This window comes from Panthera onca, chromosome X (genome assembly GCF_046562875.1).
Source record: "Panthera onca isolate mPanOnc1 chromosome X, mPanOnc1 haplotype 2, whole genome shotgun sequence".
NCBI classification, from domain to species: Eukaryota; Metazoa; Chordata; class Mammalia; order Carnivora; family Felidae; genus Panthera; species Panthera onca.
Window position 1 is genome coordinate 66,395,616 of NC_138357.1, and position 18,755 is coordinate 66,414,370.

The 18,755-nt window shown below is 36.7% G+C and overlaps 1 protein-coding gene across 3 annotated transcripts in view; it reads right to left on the minus strand.

The window, feature by feature from the left end:
* The window catches only part of ATP7A (ATPase copper transporting alpha), a 158,358-nt gene continuing 139,603 nt past the window's right edge, over window positions 1–18,755 (minus strand). For all 3 annotated transcript variants that reach the window (XM_081792925.1, XM_081792923.1, XM_081792924.1), the window contains 6 exons: window positions 18,289–18,435; window positions 16,857–16,999; window positions 6,801–7,004; window positions 6,133–6,250; window positions 3,839–3,941; window positions 1–3,465 (listed from right to left, as the gene is read on the minus strand). In XM_081792925.1, coding sequence (XP_081649051.1) covers window positions 3,189–3,465; window positions 3,839–3,941; window positions 6,133–6,250; window positions 6,801–7,004; window positions 16,857–16,999; window positions 18,289–18,435 — 992 coding nt within the window. In that variant the 3' untranslated portion in view covers window positions 1–3,188. The remainder of the gene's footprint in view (window positions 3,466–3,838; window positions 3,942–6,132; window positions 6,251–6,800; window positions 7,005–16,856; window positions 17,000–18,288; window positions 18,436–18,755) is intronic.

Sequence of the window (18,755 nt, forward strand, 5' to 3'; positions counted from 1 at the left end):
AGTGATTGCAGGAATGTTTTTATTCTTATTAAAATAACCAATAACCAGATGCCTCACCCAAAGAAAGTAACAAAATAGAGTAAAATAAATATCAGGAAAAAATAATTTTAAAGCAAGATTCACAAGTAATGGAGAAAAATTCTCAAAAAACATGTATTCTTGATTTTAAGCTGTGTACATAAAAGATACGCACACTTAAATTTTTGGAAACATCCTGTCTACAGTGCTATTTTAAGCATTCTGAACAAAGAATGCATCTGAAAAAACAAGCTTTTAAAAAGTTAAAGCACAGTATAAAATTTTTTGTTCACAAGGCATCAAATTTAACACTCTAAAATGCTGATACTAAACTAGGAAAAATATCATTTCTATTTTCACCACTGACCACCATACTTCTTTAGACTATAACATTAAATATTCTAGCTGTGTTTTTAACCTTTGAAATTCAAAAGGCATCTTTGGATATTTAAGATAAAAGGTGCCCCATAGTTGAATCAGAACCAGCACTGGATATCAAAACATCCTTGTTATCTTCAGACTGAGGGCATGGGTGCTGAGTGAATACAGAAGAGTGATAAAGGAACAACATATAAGGAATTTCAAATATTCAAACATCAAATTCAAATATAAATCCATTTTCCTCTATATGGTAAATATGTGCATACATATGTATGTGTGTATATAAACAGAGAAACACATACACACATCTACATTTATAACATTTGTTCTCACAAGTAACTGGTTACTTAAAGCTAGTTACTAACTGAAAGCAATGTTTTTGATCCTGTCCCTAGATCATCTCTCCTGTGAATACAGCTGCTCTATGAAGCTAATAGGAGTTCAGGATTAAAAAAGAGACTTATGGTAGGGAATTCAAAGATACTACAGACACTTAAAACAGGATTCTTTCTAAACAACATGTTTTCTGTTCTGATAGTAAGAGGTGAAATTAAATTCTTGATTTTTCCCAGACTATAGGTTGCTCTTCTTGCTGTCCTAGGTCATGTGGGTCCTTTGGTAAGCGGGGGACAAAAGGACAACTCAAAAACACACATAATAATAAAAGTAGTAACTGTCTATGTTCCAGTGTTTCAGAGACACAGAAAAGAATAAGGGAGAAAGAGAGAAAGGTGCTTCTTTTTCCAAAAGTCTATTTTACATTTATCATATTGGCTGTTTCTTCTAGAAGAAACAAATTGTGGTATCACAGACCACTAGAATTAAAATAAAAAACAAATATTAAAATTCAAAGTGGAAGCATGGAAGATGGCATAGGCATTGGTCTAAAAAAGAGTCTAGATATACAAACTCATTCATATTTCATTAAAATGGGTTTGCCTTTCTAGATTAATAGCACCTTCCTCAATAGTTTCAATTCTCTCTTTAAGATACTTGAGATAACTGGGTGTTGCATTTAAAGAATGAATCACTGAATTCTACTCCTGAAACCAATATTGCATTGTTGTTACCTAACTGGAATTTAAATAAAAATTTGAAAAGAAAAAGAAAGATAGTTGAGATAAAAATGAGATTTTTTCCAAATCTGAAAAGACAGGGTGGAATAATGTTATAAACTTTTTGTGTGTGTATGAAAGGAGAAGAGAGAAAGGAAGTAGGAGAGGAAGAAACCCATTCCCCAATCCCACCTGATTTTAGATTCTGCCCTAAGAAAATTATTATTAATTATTTATTACTGACCTCAAGGGGAGAAAAGAAATAACATTTACTGAATACAAATCCCATGTGCTAGGCATTGTTCCAACAGCTTTACGTATGGCAATGGGAACAAAGTATTAGGAACTTATTTATTTATTTTCACTTCCATAATCTGCATCTGAAATCCATCTTGCAATAAATGAGGAATTTAAATAGTGATACAAGTACTAGATCTCTGATCAGTGTATTAAGTCCTAGGCACTCAAAGTGGAATTTCTAAATGTGTATGGCACTGAAAACAGCCCCTGAATTTGCAAACCACACTTACTAGCAAGTGCAAATGTTTTAAACTAGAGAAAAGTATAGACTTGGCTAAAAGGTATCACAACCTAGGGAAATTCTCATTTCTATATTACAAATTTATTATGTTTTTTTGGTAAATGCAGCTTTGTGTAATAGCATTATTTTAAAGTCATTTTGAGAGGTCATCTAAAATACTAAAATATATTTAAAATCTATTAAATTATATATACCAGCTACCATCTTGTATTCTCTCCCAAAAAAGGACAAATTTAGTGAATCTAGGTAATTTCACATGACCCGTATATGTCAAAGATGGTAGTGTTAATCTTTTAAAAAGTTAATTGTAGAAGAGGCTCAACATTTTAGGCTTCTGGACTGAGGCTGATAGACTAAGAACAATTTAGAGTGGAACTCGTCAGGAGTGAATTAAAAGCCTGTACAGAGCTAGAGAGTCACTGAATGAAGAATCTGATCTATTTTTTTACAACAATGGAAAGGATAGGAAGCAAGGGACCCTATGGATCCTTAAGGTCTTTTTGGGCTATAAGATAAAGGAAAAAGATATTGGAAAAGTTGTCAGTTATTTTTATCAATCAATCACCTACACTTAGCTCAGCTGAAAGAACAACAAAAAAACAAACTAGGGCAACTGCAAAGACAAAGATGCAAGGAGAATAAGGGGGAAGAAAGCCTGTAATAAATAAGGCACATCTATTTTTAAACAGTTTCTGTTTTCCTTCTAAACCCAGATGCTTTACAGTGTTTTAAAAGCCATTGTTCCCCAACCTGACAGGGATGAGAACTCAAGAATGTCCTCAAGATCATGCTCTCAGATCTTGAAACTTTTAAATTATCCTTTTTCTTGAGCCTTTTCTTTTTGGTCAAATAAAAAAAAATTATCACTTTAGCAGCAATTCAGTAATCTTCAATTGCAGGGCTTGTTACTGTTACTGTTACTGTTACTGTTACTGTTACTGTAGGGCTTGTTATCTGTTACTAGTGAAAACAAAAAGGGCTGGAGATTCATTTTAAATAAAGCTAGGTTCAGAGCTAACACTCTGAAAAAATATATTTTTGCCATTAGACAAATGCAATGCAAATAGAATCCTTAACATCAGGGCATGAGACCAATATAAAATCCTTCCACAATATTTTGAAAAGTTAAGGTAACATCACTAATGCTGTGTCAGTGCATAACAACATCGGCTAGTAGCACTCTCTGTGGCCTGTTACAATGTGGTGTCATCATCTTCCCTGCAGTCTCCCACCAGAAGTGAATGCTTGTCAGGTTCACTGGTACCAATGCTGTTTAGGGACCGTTTATCAGACAGTAGTGAATTTATGGAGGCTCTGCTGTAATTAACAATCCGGTCCAGCAAACCCAGTTTAGGAGAATTTCTTGAGGTGTCATCTATTCCAACATGAACGCTGATTTCCGAAGGCCTTTTCTGTCCCATGTGGCTTCGGGCATGCAGTTCATAATTCTCATAAGTTGGTTTTCTATAACTGAACACATGCAAAAGGACACTAGTTTGAAATAACCAAATGTGAACTAGACACTTTTTATGTTCAAAAATGAAAATATATTTGCCTGGTACGAAGATCTACAAAGGGAGTCCCTGCTAGGAAAGTGGCTCAAAAAAAAAATATGTATGGGGTCACATGATCAGAAATTCTACTTCTCAGAGCCAATGTACTACATTTTACCCCACTCAGTGCTTATGCTTGCTAGGTAAAGACTACATAAGATAATTATATAGCTAACATTTATTATTAAGAATAGTCTTGGCCTATCATACAAGAATAAGACCTACCAAGAACTGACTGTGGATGATAAAATGAACATAAAATACAAACATGAGCAAGCCATCATACTTACAGTTTAAGGAAGAGAGAAGAAAGTACTACTGAAACAGATGAAGCAGCCATTGCAGCAGATCCCATCCAGGGCTGCAAAACCAAACCAATGGGCATAAAAACTCCTAAGAAATAAGTTTGGATTAGTTAGAGCAGTCAGTACTAAACAGATTACTAATGTGTTTCTAATACATATATACAAATCATTTCCTTGTTTGATATTTATTCAGCACTTTATCCTTCTGTTGGTGGAGATTTATGTCACTGCCAATTTTTCACTAACAGGGTATTTCTGTGAACATTCTTGTACATGTCTACCTGTGCATGTGCTTGAGAATTTCTCTGAGGTACATACCTATATGTGAAACTGTTGGATTATAACATGGGCACATCCTCAATTTTAGGGGGATATTCCTCAGTTGTTCTCCAAAGTGGCTGTACCAGATCACAATCCCACCAATCATTTATGAGTTCATGTTCTACAAACTCATCCACACTTGTTTTGTTTCCTTTTGTTTGTTTGTTTTCAGTAGGCTCCACACCCAGCATGGAGCCCAATGTGGGGACTGAACTCACAACCCTGAGATCAAGACTGAGCTGAGATCAAGAATCTGACACTTAACCGAGTCACTCAGGCGCCACACCACACTTGGTTTGGATAGACATTTTAACATTTGTTTATATGATAAGGATAAGATAGACTTATTGTACTTTTAATTTTTTATGTGTTTATCTATATTTTTCTACTTTTTCTACAGTCATCATATATTACTTGCATAATTTTAAAAATCATTTGTTCCATGAATTAATCTCTATGGACTGTTCTTTTACTTTTTGTGCCCCTGTTTATTTTTTTTTAATTTTTTAAAATATTTTTACTTATTTTTGAGACAGAGAGAGACAGAGCATGAGCAGGAGAGAGAGAGGGAGACACAGAATCCGAAGCAGGCTCCAGGCTCTGAGCTGTCAGCACTGAGCCTGACACGGGGCTTGAACTCACGGACTGTGAGATCATGACCTGAGCTGCAGTCGGTTGCTTAACTGACTGAGCCACCCAGGCACCCCTGTGCCCCTGTTTATAAACAGCATTTGTGTGTCCCTGTTTATAAACAGCTTTATAATTGTTCTTCCATCATTTCATGTCCTTCTTTGGCTCTCAAACCAGAGAGAACAAGAAGAAAGTGGTAACTACTTCTCTTCTGTTATTACTAACTCCTACCAAGTCCCTAAGTACAAGACATTATCCAGTGTTTACTTAAAAATTCTAAATTACTTTTCCTTGGTCATATTCCTTTAATCAATCTCTCTCTCTCTCTCTCTCTCTCTCTCTCTCTCTCTCCTGGTACCCAAACTTAAAAAAACAAAACAAAATGTGTTGGCTATTAGAATGTTAAGTGAGGAGCAAAAAATTCTCTGTATGCTATAATTATACCTATGTAACAAGACACAAAACTGATGCAAAGTAAAAAAGACTGGAAGGAAAGACACTAAAATGCTAACAGTAGTTGTGTTTGAGTAGTGAGATTAAAAGTAAATTTGTTATCCAGCAAAAAATAAGTAAATAAATACAGTATAAGTATAAATATAAATAAATACAAATATGAGAGAGCATATGGAGAAAGAGATGAAGCAATGTAGTAAATAAAGTATTATTAACTGGTGAATTTAAATGAAGACTATACAGGTTTTCATTGTATCTTTTTTCCTTCTTATATATACCTTTTAAATCTTTTTCAAAAAAATTTTTAATGTTTATGTATTTAGAGAGCAAGGCAGCGTGTGTGAGGGGCAGAGAGAGAAGGAGAGAGAGAATCCCAAGCAGGCTCCATGCTGTCAGAGCAGAGCCCAACACAGGGCTCAATCTCACATACCATGAGATCATGACCTGAGCCAAAACCAAGAGTCAGACACTTAACTGACTGAGCCACCCAAGTGCTCCTTTGAAATTTTTTTAAATATAAAGTTGGGAGGGGAAAATAAAGTAAATTAAAATAAATCTGTCAGAATGCTTTTACATTTTAGGCTGTGATGAACACTGCTTGAAATTATCATTATTGACGTTAATATTACCTCTCACTATACCAGGAGGTTACATATAAAAATTGAGCTCAACACTGGGTATTGTATGTACATGATGAATCACTGAATTCTATTCCTAAAACCAATACTGCACTGTAGGTTAACTAACTAGAATTTTAAATAAAAATTTGAAAAGGAAAAAACTGAGCTCGAAACTAGTAATAAGACTGAAGCTTCCAATATGACAGGTCTCTAATGACTTCAGAGGAAAAGCAATACTAGATAATAGTCACATACCAGCAGCTATGGGAATTCCAACTAGATTATAAATTAGAGCGAAAACAAAATTTATCCGAATCCTCTTGACTGTCTTCCTTGATAAGTCAATACTTGCCACTACATCCAGAAGATCATTCTGAAAACAGAAATATTTGTGATATTAGTGAGAGACTTTAACTTAACTAGTACTTTTGTATTTGATACTGTGATTTTGCAAATGATGTATACCTTAGGGTAGGTAATAAATCTTAAATATTATAAATCTTAAATATATAATTTAACTATAAATCTTAAATATTGCTAAAAATTTCAGTCAGCCTTGGAAGATGTTTTTCAGGACTTTTTCTCAGGGGTCTAGAAAACACTTTTTGCATTGTATGATGCTATGTGCATTATATCCCTTAAAATAATCTCAGCAAGTGTTTGTTGAAGATAATTTTATTATAAGTATATTCCCCAATCTTATTCTTTACTTTAGAAGCTTGTCATTCTCATTTGCTTTGCTGGATTGAGAAAGTCTGAAAGTAATTAGTATGACTTCTCATACTCCCATCTTCAATTCTCCGTCTCAATGGCTGGGAGCACAGGAATTAGAAAGAATTGTTCTATTCCATATACTTTATGACACTATCCCTGACCAGGTAGAGCAGTATCACAGACCTCAATGTTCAGGCCACAGGACTTACCCTTATTAAAACCACATCAGCTGCTTCAATGGCTACATCTGTACCTGTGCCAATGGCAATTCCAACATTAGCCATTGCCAGAGCTGGAGAGTCATTGATTCCATCTCCTACCATTGCAACCTGTTTCCCCTCCTCCTGAAGTTGCTTCACCTTAGCAACCTTATGAGAAGGGAGAACTTCAGCAAACACCTTAGTAATGCCAACCTACATGAGGAAAAATAAACTCAATTCATTTCAAGAAATATTACTAGTACCTGAAATAGAATGCAGCAATAGTGAGCCATCAGTTTCTACCCACCAGATGTCCCAAATTGCAAAAATTGGTAGTATCTAGTGATAGTAAGGATATAGAGAAATCAGCTCTCATATGCACTCTTGGTGAGCGTGTAAACAGTTATCATGTTTTTGGAGGGCATTTGGCAGCATCTATCAAAGTGCACACATCATTTAATTCAGCAATTCCACTTCTAGCTATATTCTGGACATACTTATACATGTATAAAAACATTTATGTTTGACTTCCAGGGAAGATGGCAAAGTGGGGGGATCCTGGGCTAACCTCATCCCATAGATGCAACCTGGGTCATCCACAGTGATGTGGCTGATCCAGAGAACAGCATAGGGCCTGACAGAACAGACTGCCACAGTTAGGTATAGAGAAAGGGCCATGTTGAGGAAGGTGTGGAGAGGGAGATACAGTCCAGAGTCAGGTGGACTCATGGGACAGTCCGTGGGAGGGAGGGGTGCAGTGAGTCTGGAGCGGGGAGAGAGGAACAGCCCCCTACATCAGGTGCCCTGGGCATAGGGGCCTGCACAGGGAAGGCAGGTTCTCATAGAGCTTTGAGAACCAGGGGGGCCAGGCTTTGTAAGTTCTTACAATCAGTGGGTCTAGAAACCTGGAATTTTAAAAATCAGCTGGTTCAGCTCTTGGAGAGCCAGTGGGCAATAGGAAACCAAGTCTTCCCACTTAAAGAGACAGCACAACAAACAACCCCACTGAGATACAGCATAGAAGCAGCAGTTTAAAAAATGCCTGGGATATACAGGAAGGAGATTTGTGTACTATAGAGGCAGAGATCTTTGGGAGACTTCTCTAAGAACAAAAGAACCAGCAGGCGGCATTTCCCTCCCCTGGCCCCAGCCTAGATATGCAAACACCTGTGGTAACCAGTGCAGTGCCAACTCTCTCCACGTAGCTTGCTATCAGTGTGCCCTGCCGCTATGCCCTTCTGCAGATCCACTCCCTCCAACTTGGCCAGATGCAGAAGTTTTCCCTGGCGGCTACAGGTCCCTTCCCACAGCAGGCCAGCACAGACCATTCTGGAACCCCAGGCCCTGCCCCCACTTTCTCATGCACACCTGCCCCCTCCAATATGCCATTGGCCAGAGCCCATCCAAAGCAGTGCCACAAGCCTGGCAGTGTGCAAGCAGCCCCAATAGGGGGGTCAGAACCACTACACAGTGACTCCAGTCCCAGACAGAGGGGAAGATAACCACACACACCAGTCCAACTCATAGGGTCAGTTGGCAGGCTCCGCTCACCAAAAAAAGCTTCTCAGGGGACAACACAGGGAGAGTACCCTGTAGTTCAGTGGTACTGCATCTCTGGCAAAAACCTGGTCTGACTCAACTCATGCCCAAGGTGGCCCCAGACTGGCCCACTAAGACCACAAGGACCAAACCTTGCCCACCAACAGGCAAAGAAAGCCACTGCAGACAAGTGAACTGAAGGCAAACGTGGCTCAGCCAAAATAATCCGGTGCACACAACACACATAGGAGACATCCCTAAGTGCCAGGTTCTAGTGAACTGGGGACACTGCACTGCAGGCCATTACTTTCAAGATCAGGTGACATGGTTGACTTTCCTAACACAGAGAAACAGACACAGAGAGTTAGACAAAATGGGGACAGAGGAATATATCACAAAATGAAAAAAAAGGACAAAATCACAGGAAGAGAGCTAAATGAAATGAAAATAATATGCCTGATAGATAATTTAAAGTAATGGGCATAAGGATACTCACTGCACTTGAGAAACAGTGGAAACTTCAGTGTGACTGTCAACAAAGAGATAGGAAACATAAAAAGGAAGCAAAAGAAGATGGAGAACTCAGTAACTGAAATTAAAAATATACTAGAGGGGCACACGGGTGGCTCAGTCAGTTAAGTGTCCAACTTGGTTTTGGCTCAGGTCATGATCTCACAGTTCTGTGAGTTCGAGCCCCACAACAGGCTCCACAACTGCCAGTGCCAGTGCAGATCCTTCTTGGGATTCCATTTCTCTCTCTCTCTCTCTCTCTCTCTCTCTCTGCCCCTCCCCTACTCATGCTGACTCTGTCTCTCTCAAAATGAATAAATAAATATTTTTTAAAAATTTAAAAAACATACTAGAGAGAACAAACAGGAGAGTATAGGAAGCAGAACAACAGATCAATGACCTCAAGAAGAGAGTAATGGAAAGCAATCAAGGTGAACAGGATAGAGAAAAAAATAATAAAAAATGAAAATAGACTAAGGGAACATAGCAATGCCATCATGAGTAATAACATTCACATGATAGGGATCCCAGAAGGAGAAGAAAGAAAATAGGGCAGAAAATTTGTTTGAAGAAATAATAGTTGAAAACATCCCTAATCTGGAGAAGGAAAGAGAAATTCAGACCCAGGAGGCACAGATAAGCCCCAACAAAACTGACCCAAGAAGGCCCACAACAAGACAGAGTATTTAAAATGGTAAAAGGGGGTGATAAAGGGAGAATTTTAAAAGCAGTAAGAGAAAACAGGTATATGCAAGGGAAACCCAAAGGGCTATCAGCAGATTTTTCAGAAGAAATTTTGCAGGCCAGAAGGGACTGGCATGATACAATCAAAGTGCTAAAGGAAAAAAACCTGCAACGAAGAATACTCTTTCCAGCAAGGCTATTATTCAGAATAGAAGAAGAAATAGAGTTCCCCAGACAAACAAAAGTTAAAGTAATTCATTACCACTAACCCAGTCTTATAAGAAATCTTAGAGTGGACTCACTGAGTGAAAAGGAAAGACCATAAGTAAGAGTAAGAAAAGTAGGAAGCACAAAAGCAGTAAAATTAAGTATATCTACAAAAATTTGTCAAGGGATTCACAAAATAAAAGGATGTAAAGCAAGGCACCATATACCTAAAAAATAGGGGAGAGGAGTAAAAACTGGATTCAAACTTAAGCAACCATCGGCTTAATACAGACTGATATATGCATATAATGTTATATACAAACCTAATGTTAATAACAAATCAAAAATCAGTACTAGATATGCAAAAACTAAAAAGAAAGGAATCCAAGTATGTCACTAAAACAAGCCAGAAAACCATAAGAGAAAAGAGCAACAAAACAAAGGAAGAGAGAACTGCAAAAAACCATAAAACAAGTAACAAAATGGTAACAAGTATATACCTATCAATAATTACTTCGAATGTAAATGGACTAAACGTTTCAATCAAAAGACACTGGGTGAATGGATTAAAAAGTAAGACCCATATATGTGCTACAAGACTCATTTCAGACCTAAAGACACATGCAGATTGAAAGTGAGGTATGGAAAAACATTTATCATACAAAAGGAAGTGAAAACAAAGTCAGGGTAGCAATACTTGTATAGGACAAAATAGACTTTAAAGTAAAGATTGTAACAAGAGACAAAGAAGAGCACTATATAATCATAAAAGGAACAACCTAACAGGATGTAAAAATTGTAAATATCTATGCACCCAACATGAGAAAACCAAAATACATAAAGCAACTAGTAAGAAACATGAAGGAAGTAATTAATAGTAATACTAGTAAGGGGACTTCACCACTCCACTTCCATCAATGGATAGATCATCCAAACTGAAAACCAACAAGGAAATAGTGGCTTTAAAGGACACATTGGACCAGATCTAACAGATATAGTCAGAACATTCCAACCTAAAACAGCAGAATACACACTCTTTTCATGTGCACACAGAATTTTCTCCAGAATAGATCACATGTTCGGCCACAAAACAAATCTCAACAAATTCAAAAAGACTGAAGTCATACCATGCATCTGTTCCAATCACAATGCTTTGAAACTAGAAGTCAACCACAAGAAAAAACCTGGAAAGACTAAATAACATGCTACTGAACAATGAATGGATATATCCTGAATTCAAAGAGGAAATCAAAACATACATGGAGACAAATGAAAACAAAATGGCCAAAATCTTTGGGATGCAGCAAAAGCTGTTTTAAAAGAGAAGTTTACACCAAAACAGGTCTACCTCAAGAAGCAAGAAAAATCTCAAATAATTAACCAAACCTTACACAAAAAGGAGCTAGAAGAAGAACAAACAAAATCCAAAACCAGAGAAAGAATTATATAATAACGTTAGAGCAGAAATAAGTAAAATACAAACTAAAAGCAATCAATGAAACCAGGAGCCAGTTCTTTGAAGAGATCAACAAAAGTGATAAACGTTTAGCCAGATGCATCAAAATATCTATCTATCTATCTATCTATCTATCTATCTATAGGACTCGAGGCACTTGGCTCAGTCAGTCAGAAGAGCATGTGACTCTTGATCTCAGGACTGTGAGTTCGAGTCCCCATGTTGGGAGTAGAGACTACAATACCTACCTACCTACCTACCTACCTACATACATACATACATACATACATAAACTTAAACAAATAAGATTAAAGAATATTTTAAAAAATAGTACTCAAATAATCAAAATCAGAAATGAAAGAGGAGAAATAACAACAAACACCACAGAAATACATAGGATTATAAAAGAATGTTATGAGAAATTATATGCTAACAAATTGGACAACCCACAAGAAATGCATAAATTCCTAAAAACATATAACCTCCCAAAATTGAGTAAGAAAGAAAATAAAATTTGAAAAGACTGATTACCAAGAATGAAAATAGAATCAATTGATCAAAAAACTCCAAACAAATAAAAGTCCAGGGCCAGATGGCTTCACAGAATTCTACCAAACATTTAGAGAAGAGTTAATACCTATTCTTCTAAAACTGTTCCAAAAATATAGAAAAGGAATAAAAACTTCCAAATGAATTTGATGAGGCCAGCATTACTCTAATATCAAAATCAGACAAAGACAGGGGCACCTGGGTGGCTCAGTCAGTTAAGCGGCCGACTTCGGCTCAGGTCATGATCTCGCGGTCCGTGAGTTCAAGCCCCGCGTCGGGCTCTGTGCTGATAGCTCAGAGCCTGGAGCCTGTTTCAGATGCTGTGTCTCCCTCTCTCTGACCCTCCCCCATTCATGCTCTGTCTCTCTCTGTCTCAAAAATGAATAAATGTTAAAAATAAATTAAAAAAAAATCAGACAAAGACACTACAATAAAAGAGAACTACATGCCAATCTCTCTGATGAACACAGATGTAAAAGTCCTCAACAAAATATTAGCAAACCAAAGCCAACAATACATTAAAAAAAATTACTCACCAAAACCAAGTGGGATTTATTCCCAGGATGCAACAAGGGTGGTTCAATATTTATAAACCAATTAATGTGATACATTACATAACAAAAGAAAGGATAAAAACCATATGATCATTTCAGTAGATGTAGAAAAACCATTTAACAAAGTACAACATCAATTCACGATAAAAACTTTCAACAAAGTAGGTTTAGAGGAAACATATCTCAACATAAAAAAAGCCATATATGAAAAACCCACAGCTAACATCATCCTCAGTGGTGAAAAACAGATCTTTTCTCCTAAGGTCAAGAACAAAACAAGGATGTCCTCTCTCACCACATTTATTCAACATAGTACTAGAAGTCCTAGCCACAGCAAACAACACAAAGAACTAAAAGACATCCAAATTGGTATGAAAGAAGTAAAACTTTCACTATTTGCAGATGAAATCATACTATATATAGAAAGCCCTAAGGACGCCACCCAAAAACTACTAGAACTGATAAGGGAATTCAGTAAAGTCACAGGATACAAAACCAATACACAGAAATCCATTGCATTTCTAAACATTAATTATGAAGTAGCAGAAAAAGAAATTAAGAAAATAATACCATTTACAATTACACCAAAAATAATGAAATACATAGGAATAAACTTAACCAAGGAGGTGAAAGACTTGTACTCTGAAAACTATAAAACACTGATGAAAGACATCAAAGATGACATAAACAAATCAGAAGATATTCCTTACTCATGTATTAGAAGAACAAATATTGTTAAAATGTGTATACTACCCAAAGTAATATACAGAATTAATGCAATCTCTATCAAAATATCAACAGCATTTTTCATAGAACTAGAACAAACAATCTTAAAATTTGCATGGAACCACCAAAGACCCAAAGCTACCTTGAAAAAAGAACAAAACTGGAGGTATCACAATCCTAGACTTCAAGATATACTACAAACATGTAGTAATAAAAACAGTATGGTACTGGCACAAAAACAGACACATATATCAATGGGACAGAACAGAAAATCCAGAAATGGACCCAGAACTATATGGTCAAATAATCTTCAACAAAACAGGAAAGAATATCCGAAGGAAAAAAGTCTCTTAAACAAATGGTGTTGGGAAAACTAGACAGCAACATGCAAAAGAATGAAAGTGGACCACTTTCTTACACCATAATAAAACTCAAAATGAATGAAAGACAAAAATGTGACACAAGAAACCACCAAAATCCTAGAGGAGAAAACAGGCAACAACATCTTTGACCTCTGCTGCAGCAACTTCTTACTTGACATGTCTCTGGAGGCAAGGGAAACAAAAGCAAAAATAAACTACTGGGACAACATCAAAATAAAAAGCTTCTGCAGAGCAAAGGAAACAATCAACAAAACTAAAAGGTAACCTATGGAATGGGAGAAGATATTTGCAAAGGACATATATGATAAAGGGTTAGTATCAAAATATAGAAAGAACTTATAAATCTCAACACCTAAAAAACAAATAATCCAATTTAAAAGTGGGAAGAAGACATATAAAGACATTTCTCCAAAGAAGACAGATGGCCAATAGACACATGAAAAGATGCTCTACATTACTCAACATCAGGGAAATGCAAATCAAAACCATAATGAGATATTACCTCACACCTTCCAGAATGACTAAAATAAAAAACTCAAGAAACAACAGATATTGGCAAGGATGTGAAGAAAAAGGAACCCTCATGCACCGCTGGTGAATGCAAACTGGTGCAGCCATTGTGGAAGACAGTATGGAGATTCATCAAATAATTAAAAATAGAATTACCTTTTGATCCAGTAATTCCACTACTGGGTATTTACACAAATAATATGAAAACACGAATTCAAAAAGATAAATGCACTGCTATGTTTCTTGCAGCATTATTTATAATAGCCAAGATATGGAAGCAGCACAGTGTCCATTGATAGATGAATGGATAAAGAAAATGTGGTGTGTATACACACACACACACACACACATATATATACAAACATATATACATACATACATACATACATACATACATACAGTGGTATATTACTCAGCCATAAAAAGGAATGAAATCTTGCCATTTGCAACATCATGGATGGATCTAGAGGGTATGATGCTAAGTGAAATAATTCATCCAGAGAAAGATCAATACCACATGATTTCACTCATTTGTGTAATTTAAGAAACAAAACAAATGAACAAGGAAAGACAGAGACAAACCAAAAACCAGACTCTTAATTATAGAGAACTAATGTCTACCAGAGGGGAGTTAGGTGAGGGGATGGATAAAATAGATGAAGGGGCGTACACTTACCATGATTAGCACTGAGTAATGTATACAACTGTTGAATCACTATGTTGTACACCTGAGTCTAATATAACACTATATATTAACTATGCTGGAACTACAGTACAATTTAAAAAAATAAATACAAAATGAAATCACTGTGAAAACTACCACCCCCTAAAAAAAAGATGTATATCTAAGGATGTACATTACTGCCCTGTTTGTAACAACAAAATTTTCAAAATCACCTAAATACCCATCATGAGAGGAATGGTTAAGTAAATTATGACACATTCCTACCATGGGATTCCATGTAGTAATTTTGAAAGAATAAAATAATTTTGTTTTTTCAGATATGGATAAAGCTCCAAGGAATGTATTTTGTTACCAAAAAAAAAAGTGCTGGGGCACCTGGGTGGCGTTAAGCGTCTGACTCTTGATTTCGGCTCAGGTCACGATCTCACAGTCGTGAGATCGAGCCCCATGTCAGACTCCTCACTGAGTGAAGCCTGCTTTGGATTCTGTGTCTCCCTCTCTCTCTGCCCCTCTCCCCCACCCCTGTGCATGCGAACACACTCTCTCTCAAAATAAATAAAAATAAACACTTTAAAAAAGCGCAAAGTGCTGAATGAACAATCTGTAGAAAAATGATGTAATTTATGTTGAAAATACCAGAACTATACATTCATATATGAACACACATGCATGTGAAAAAGTTGGGGTAGGGGGTTGCCTGGGTGGCTCAGTTGGTTGAACGTCTGACTTCGGCTCAGGTCATGATCTCACAGCTCGTGAGTTTGAGCCCCACGTCAGGCTCTGTGCTAACCGCTCAGAGCCTGGAGCCTGCTTCAGATTCTGTGTCTCCCTCTCTCTCTGCCCCTAACCCACTTGCATTCTGTCTCTGTCTCTCTCAAAAACAAATAAACATTAAAAAAAGTTTTAAAAAAAAGTGGGGGTAGGACTGGACAGGGAGTTTGGGAAAAGGGTAACTTAAACTTTTTGATTTATATCCTTCTGCATTAAATTTTTTTATTTTTTTTATTTTTTTTTTATTTTTGAGAGAGAGACAGACAGACAGACACAGCATGAGTGGGGGAGGGGCAGAGAGAGATAGGGAGACACAGAATCCAAAGCAGGCTCCAGGCACAGAGCCCAACACAGGGCTTGAACTCACAAACAGCAAGATCATGACCTGAGCCAAAGTCAGATGCTTAACTGACTGAGCTACACAGGTGCCCCTCCCCCAAATTTTTTAATGTTTATTTATTTTTGAGGGAGAGAGAGAGAGAGCGCGCGAGCATGAGCAGGGGAAGGGCAGAGAGAGAGGCAGACAGAGAATCCAAAGCAGGCTCCAAGCTCCAGGCTCCAAGCTGTCAGCACAGAATCTGATGCAGGGCTCAAATTCACCAACTGTGAGATCATGACTTGAGCCGAAGTTGGATGTTTAACCAAATGAGCCACCCAGGCACCCCTCCTCCTGCATTTTTTATATAAGAATGTTTCCATATATTACTTGTGTTATTTAATAGAAGAGGGGAGAAGGCATTCTGAAATAGAAAAGACTAATGTGAGAAAAGTTCTGCAGGGAAGGCAAATGTGGGGGTCAGTAGCAGAAAACTCTGTCAAAGTGGTGCATTAGGAGATGGTTCCACCAGTGATGTTCAGGATGGACTAGAGAAGGAAGTGCCTGGAGCTTTTGCTGTATTTTAGACATGAGAGATTGAGCACCTGGCTTAGTGATTGAGCCTGGCTTAGGCTGGCAGCGCTGGTAAAGAGTATAAGTAACATTTCAAAGGAAGTCAACAGAAACTAGTGTATGGTGTCACTGAAGCATCTCATGGATTAGGTAAATGGCTTTTTAGTAACAAACAAAGACCAAAGTCCTTCCCACACAGCATGCTAATTGTTCTTTAAGGAATCAGATATGGATACTCAGTGATAAGGAAAACAATAGGTCATATGATTTTTTTTTTATTTTTTTTTTAATTTTTTTAACGTTTATTTATTTTTGAGACAGAGAGAGACAGAGCATGAACGGGGGAGGGTCAGAGAGAGGGAGACACAGAATCTGAAACAGGCTCCAGGCTCTGAGCGGTCAGCACAGAGCCCGACGCGGGGCTTGAACTCACGGACCGCGAGATCGTGACCTGAGCCGAAGTCGGACACTTAGCCGACTGAGCCACCCAGGCGCCCCGGTCATATGATTTTTTTTAGCACTTGAAAGCAAGAAACAAAATGTATATGAAGAATTAGAAGTTACTACATACCACCACCCCAACAACTATGTAAATCAATTACCTGAGAAGCAATAGATCTAGCTGTTTTACTGTTGTCTCCAGTCATCAGAACTACTTCTAAGCCCATGGATTTCAAAATATGGACAGCCAATTCTGCTTCAGGCTTCACTGTATCAGCAATAGCAATCAAACCACACAGCTCATCTAATAAAGGAGCACCAGAAAATAAGACAGTTTGGAATATGGTGAAAGCATAATAATATTCTAACTTAAAATTTGAGAAAGAAATTAATTTTGTTAAGTAAAATTGTTCAGGGCTTAGCTTAACTCAAAATGTCTCCAAGCCCACACAGACTGTATTCCACCAAACTTGCGACAAACTTCCATATTTAGGTGTGAAAATTTCAGAGTGACATAGGGATTATTAATGAAGGTAGTAATATGAAATGAAAGTAGAATAGAAAATGAAAAGAGAGACCTTATTGGATACTAAAAGACTCTTTCTTTCCTTTGAAAGAAAGGGCCAATAGCCCCCAAACACTTTAGTTCATTTAAAGGCAAATGAAACTGAAAACTCATACTTTTTTTTCTTTTTAAGGTGAAAGGGGAGAATTGAGACAAACTGCCATTTTATAACTGGGGGAAAGAAATCACTGCAATAATTATTTTATTTTTTTTCTTTTAAAAACAAAAGTAAATATTATTTTATGCTTCTTCCTAGACCTAGTTAAGGTCATAGTTAAGATACTGCCTTCATACTTAGCAAGGATTATAAATGTTGACTAATTAATCTTACAGCTAGAAATTTTCCCTAAGAAATAATTTAACAAAAGAAAGCACCTAAAACCTCAAAGATGTTCATCATAGTGTTATGTATAATAACGAAATATTAAGAATAGCTTAAATTTCCAACAAGGGAATGATTTAGTTAATTATAGTATATAATAAATTATGCAGAATTAAAATTGGAAAGTATTTATGAATACAGCAAATGAATAAAGAAAAATAAAATAGTATGTGTACAAGGAATTTTAACTTTTATTCAACTTTATTGAGGTAAAACATATATGCAAAATAACCCATTTAAAAATGGTATATATGTACTAATATTATAATTCTGTACATATATATTACACACACACACACCAAAAACCAGAAATGGAATACATGCAATTAAAATGGACACTGAGTTAGGATGATCAGATTATAGATATTATTGTATTTTGCTATTACTCTAATGCTATGTTATTTTTAGGTCTTAAAAAATCCTTGATTTTTTTTTAAAACATAGGTTAGACTACAGAGGAAATTAATAAAGCCAGGTAAATGCATGAGAATTCTAAATTAATCAGTAACAATTATGTATTGCTAACATTTTCACTTTTCATTTAGGCTGCTTCTGAATAACCCTCAAGTTCAGAAGTCTCTCAAAAATATATGTAAAATAACTGAGATCACAAAATTGAGTCATCATGTACTTAGGAAAATCTTACCATCAACGGCCACCAATACAGCAGTCCGACCTTTTCTCTCATGTTCAGTCATGGAATCATCTACATCATTATTAATAACAAAACCATTTCTAATCATCCATTCCCGGTTACCAATGAGGACTTTGTACTGTTGAGCATTAAGAGCATCTGAATAAAGTACAGAAATAGCATTTAGTGAGCTTGTTTATTATTTATAACATGCTATGAGGCACATTCTTCCTGTCTAACCTTACATAGTCGCTATGTTGTATTTTTGGTAGACCACAGCCTACAACAGTGATTTCCAAATTTTCAAGGAATATACTCTGCTCTTCCTTGCCTTTGGGCCTTTGCACATATTGCTGCCTCCACCTGGAAAGTCCTTACCCCTCCTCTCCAATTATCAAACTCCATCATATTCTTCAAGAGCCAGTTCAAATGTTACTTTCTTGGGGCACCTGGGTGGCTCAGTTAAGCATCCAACTTCG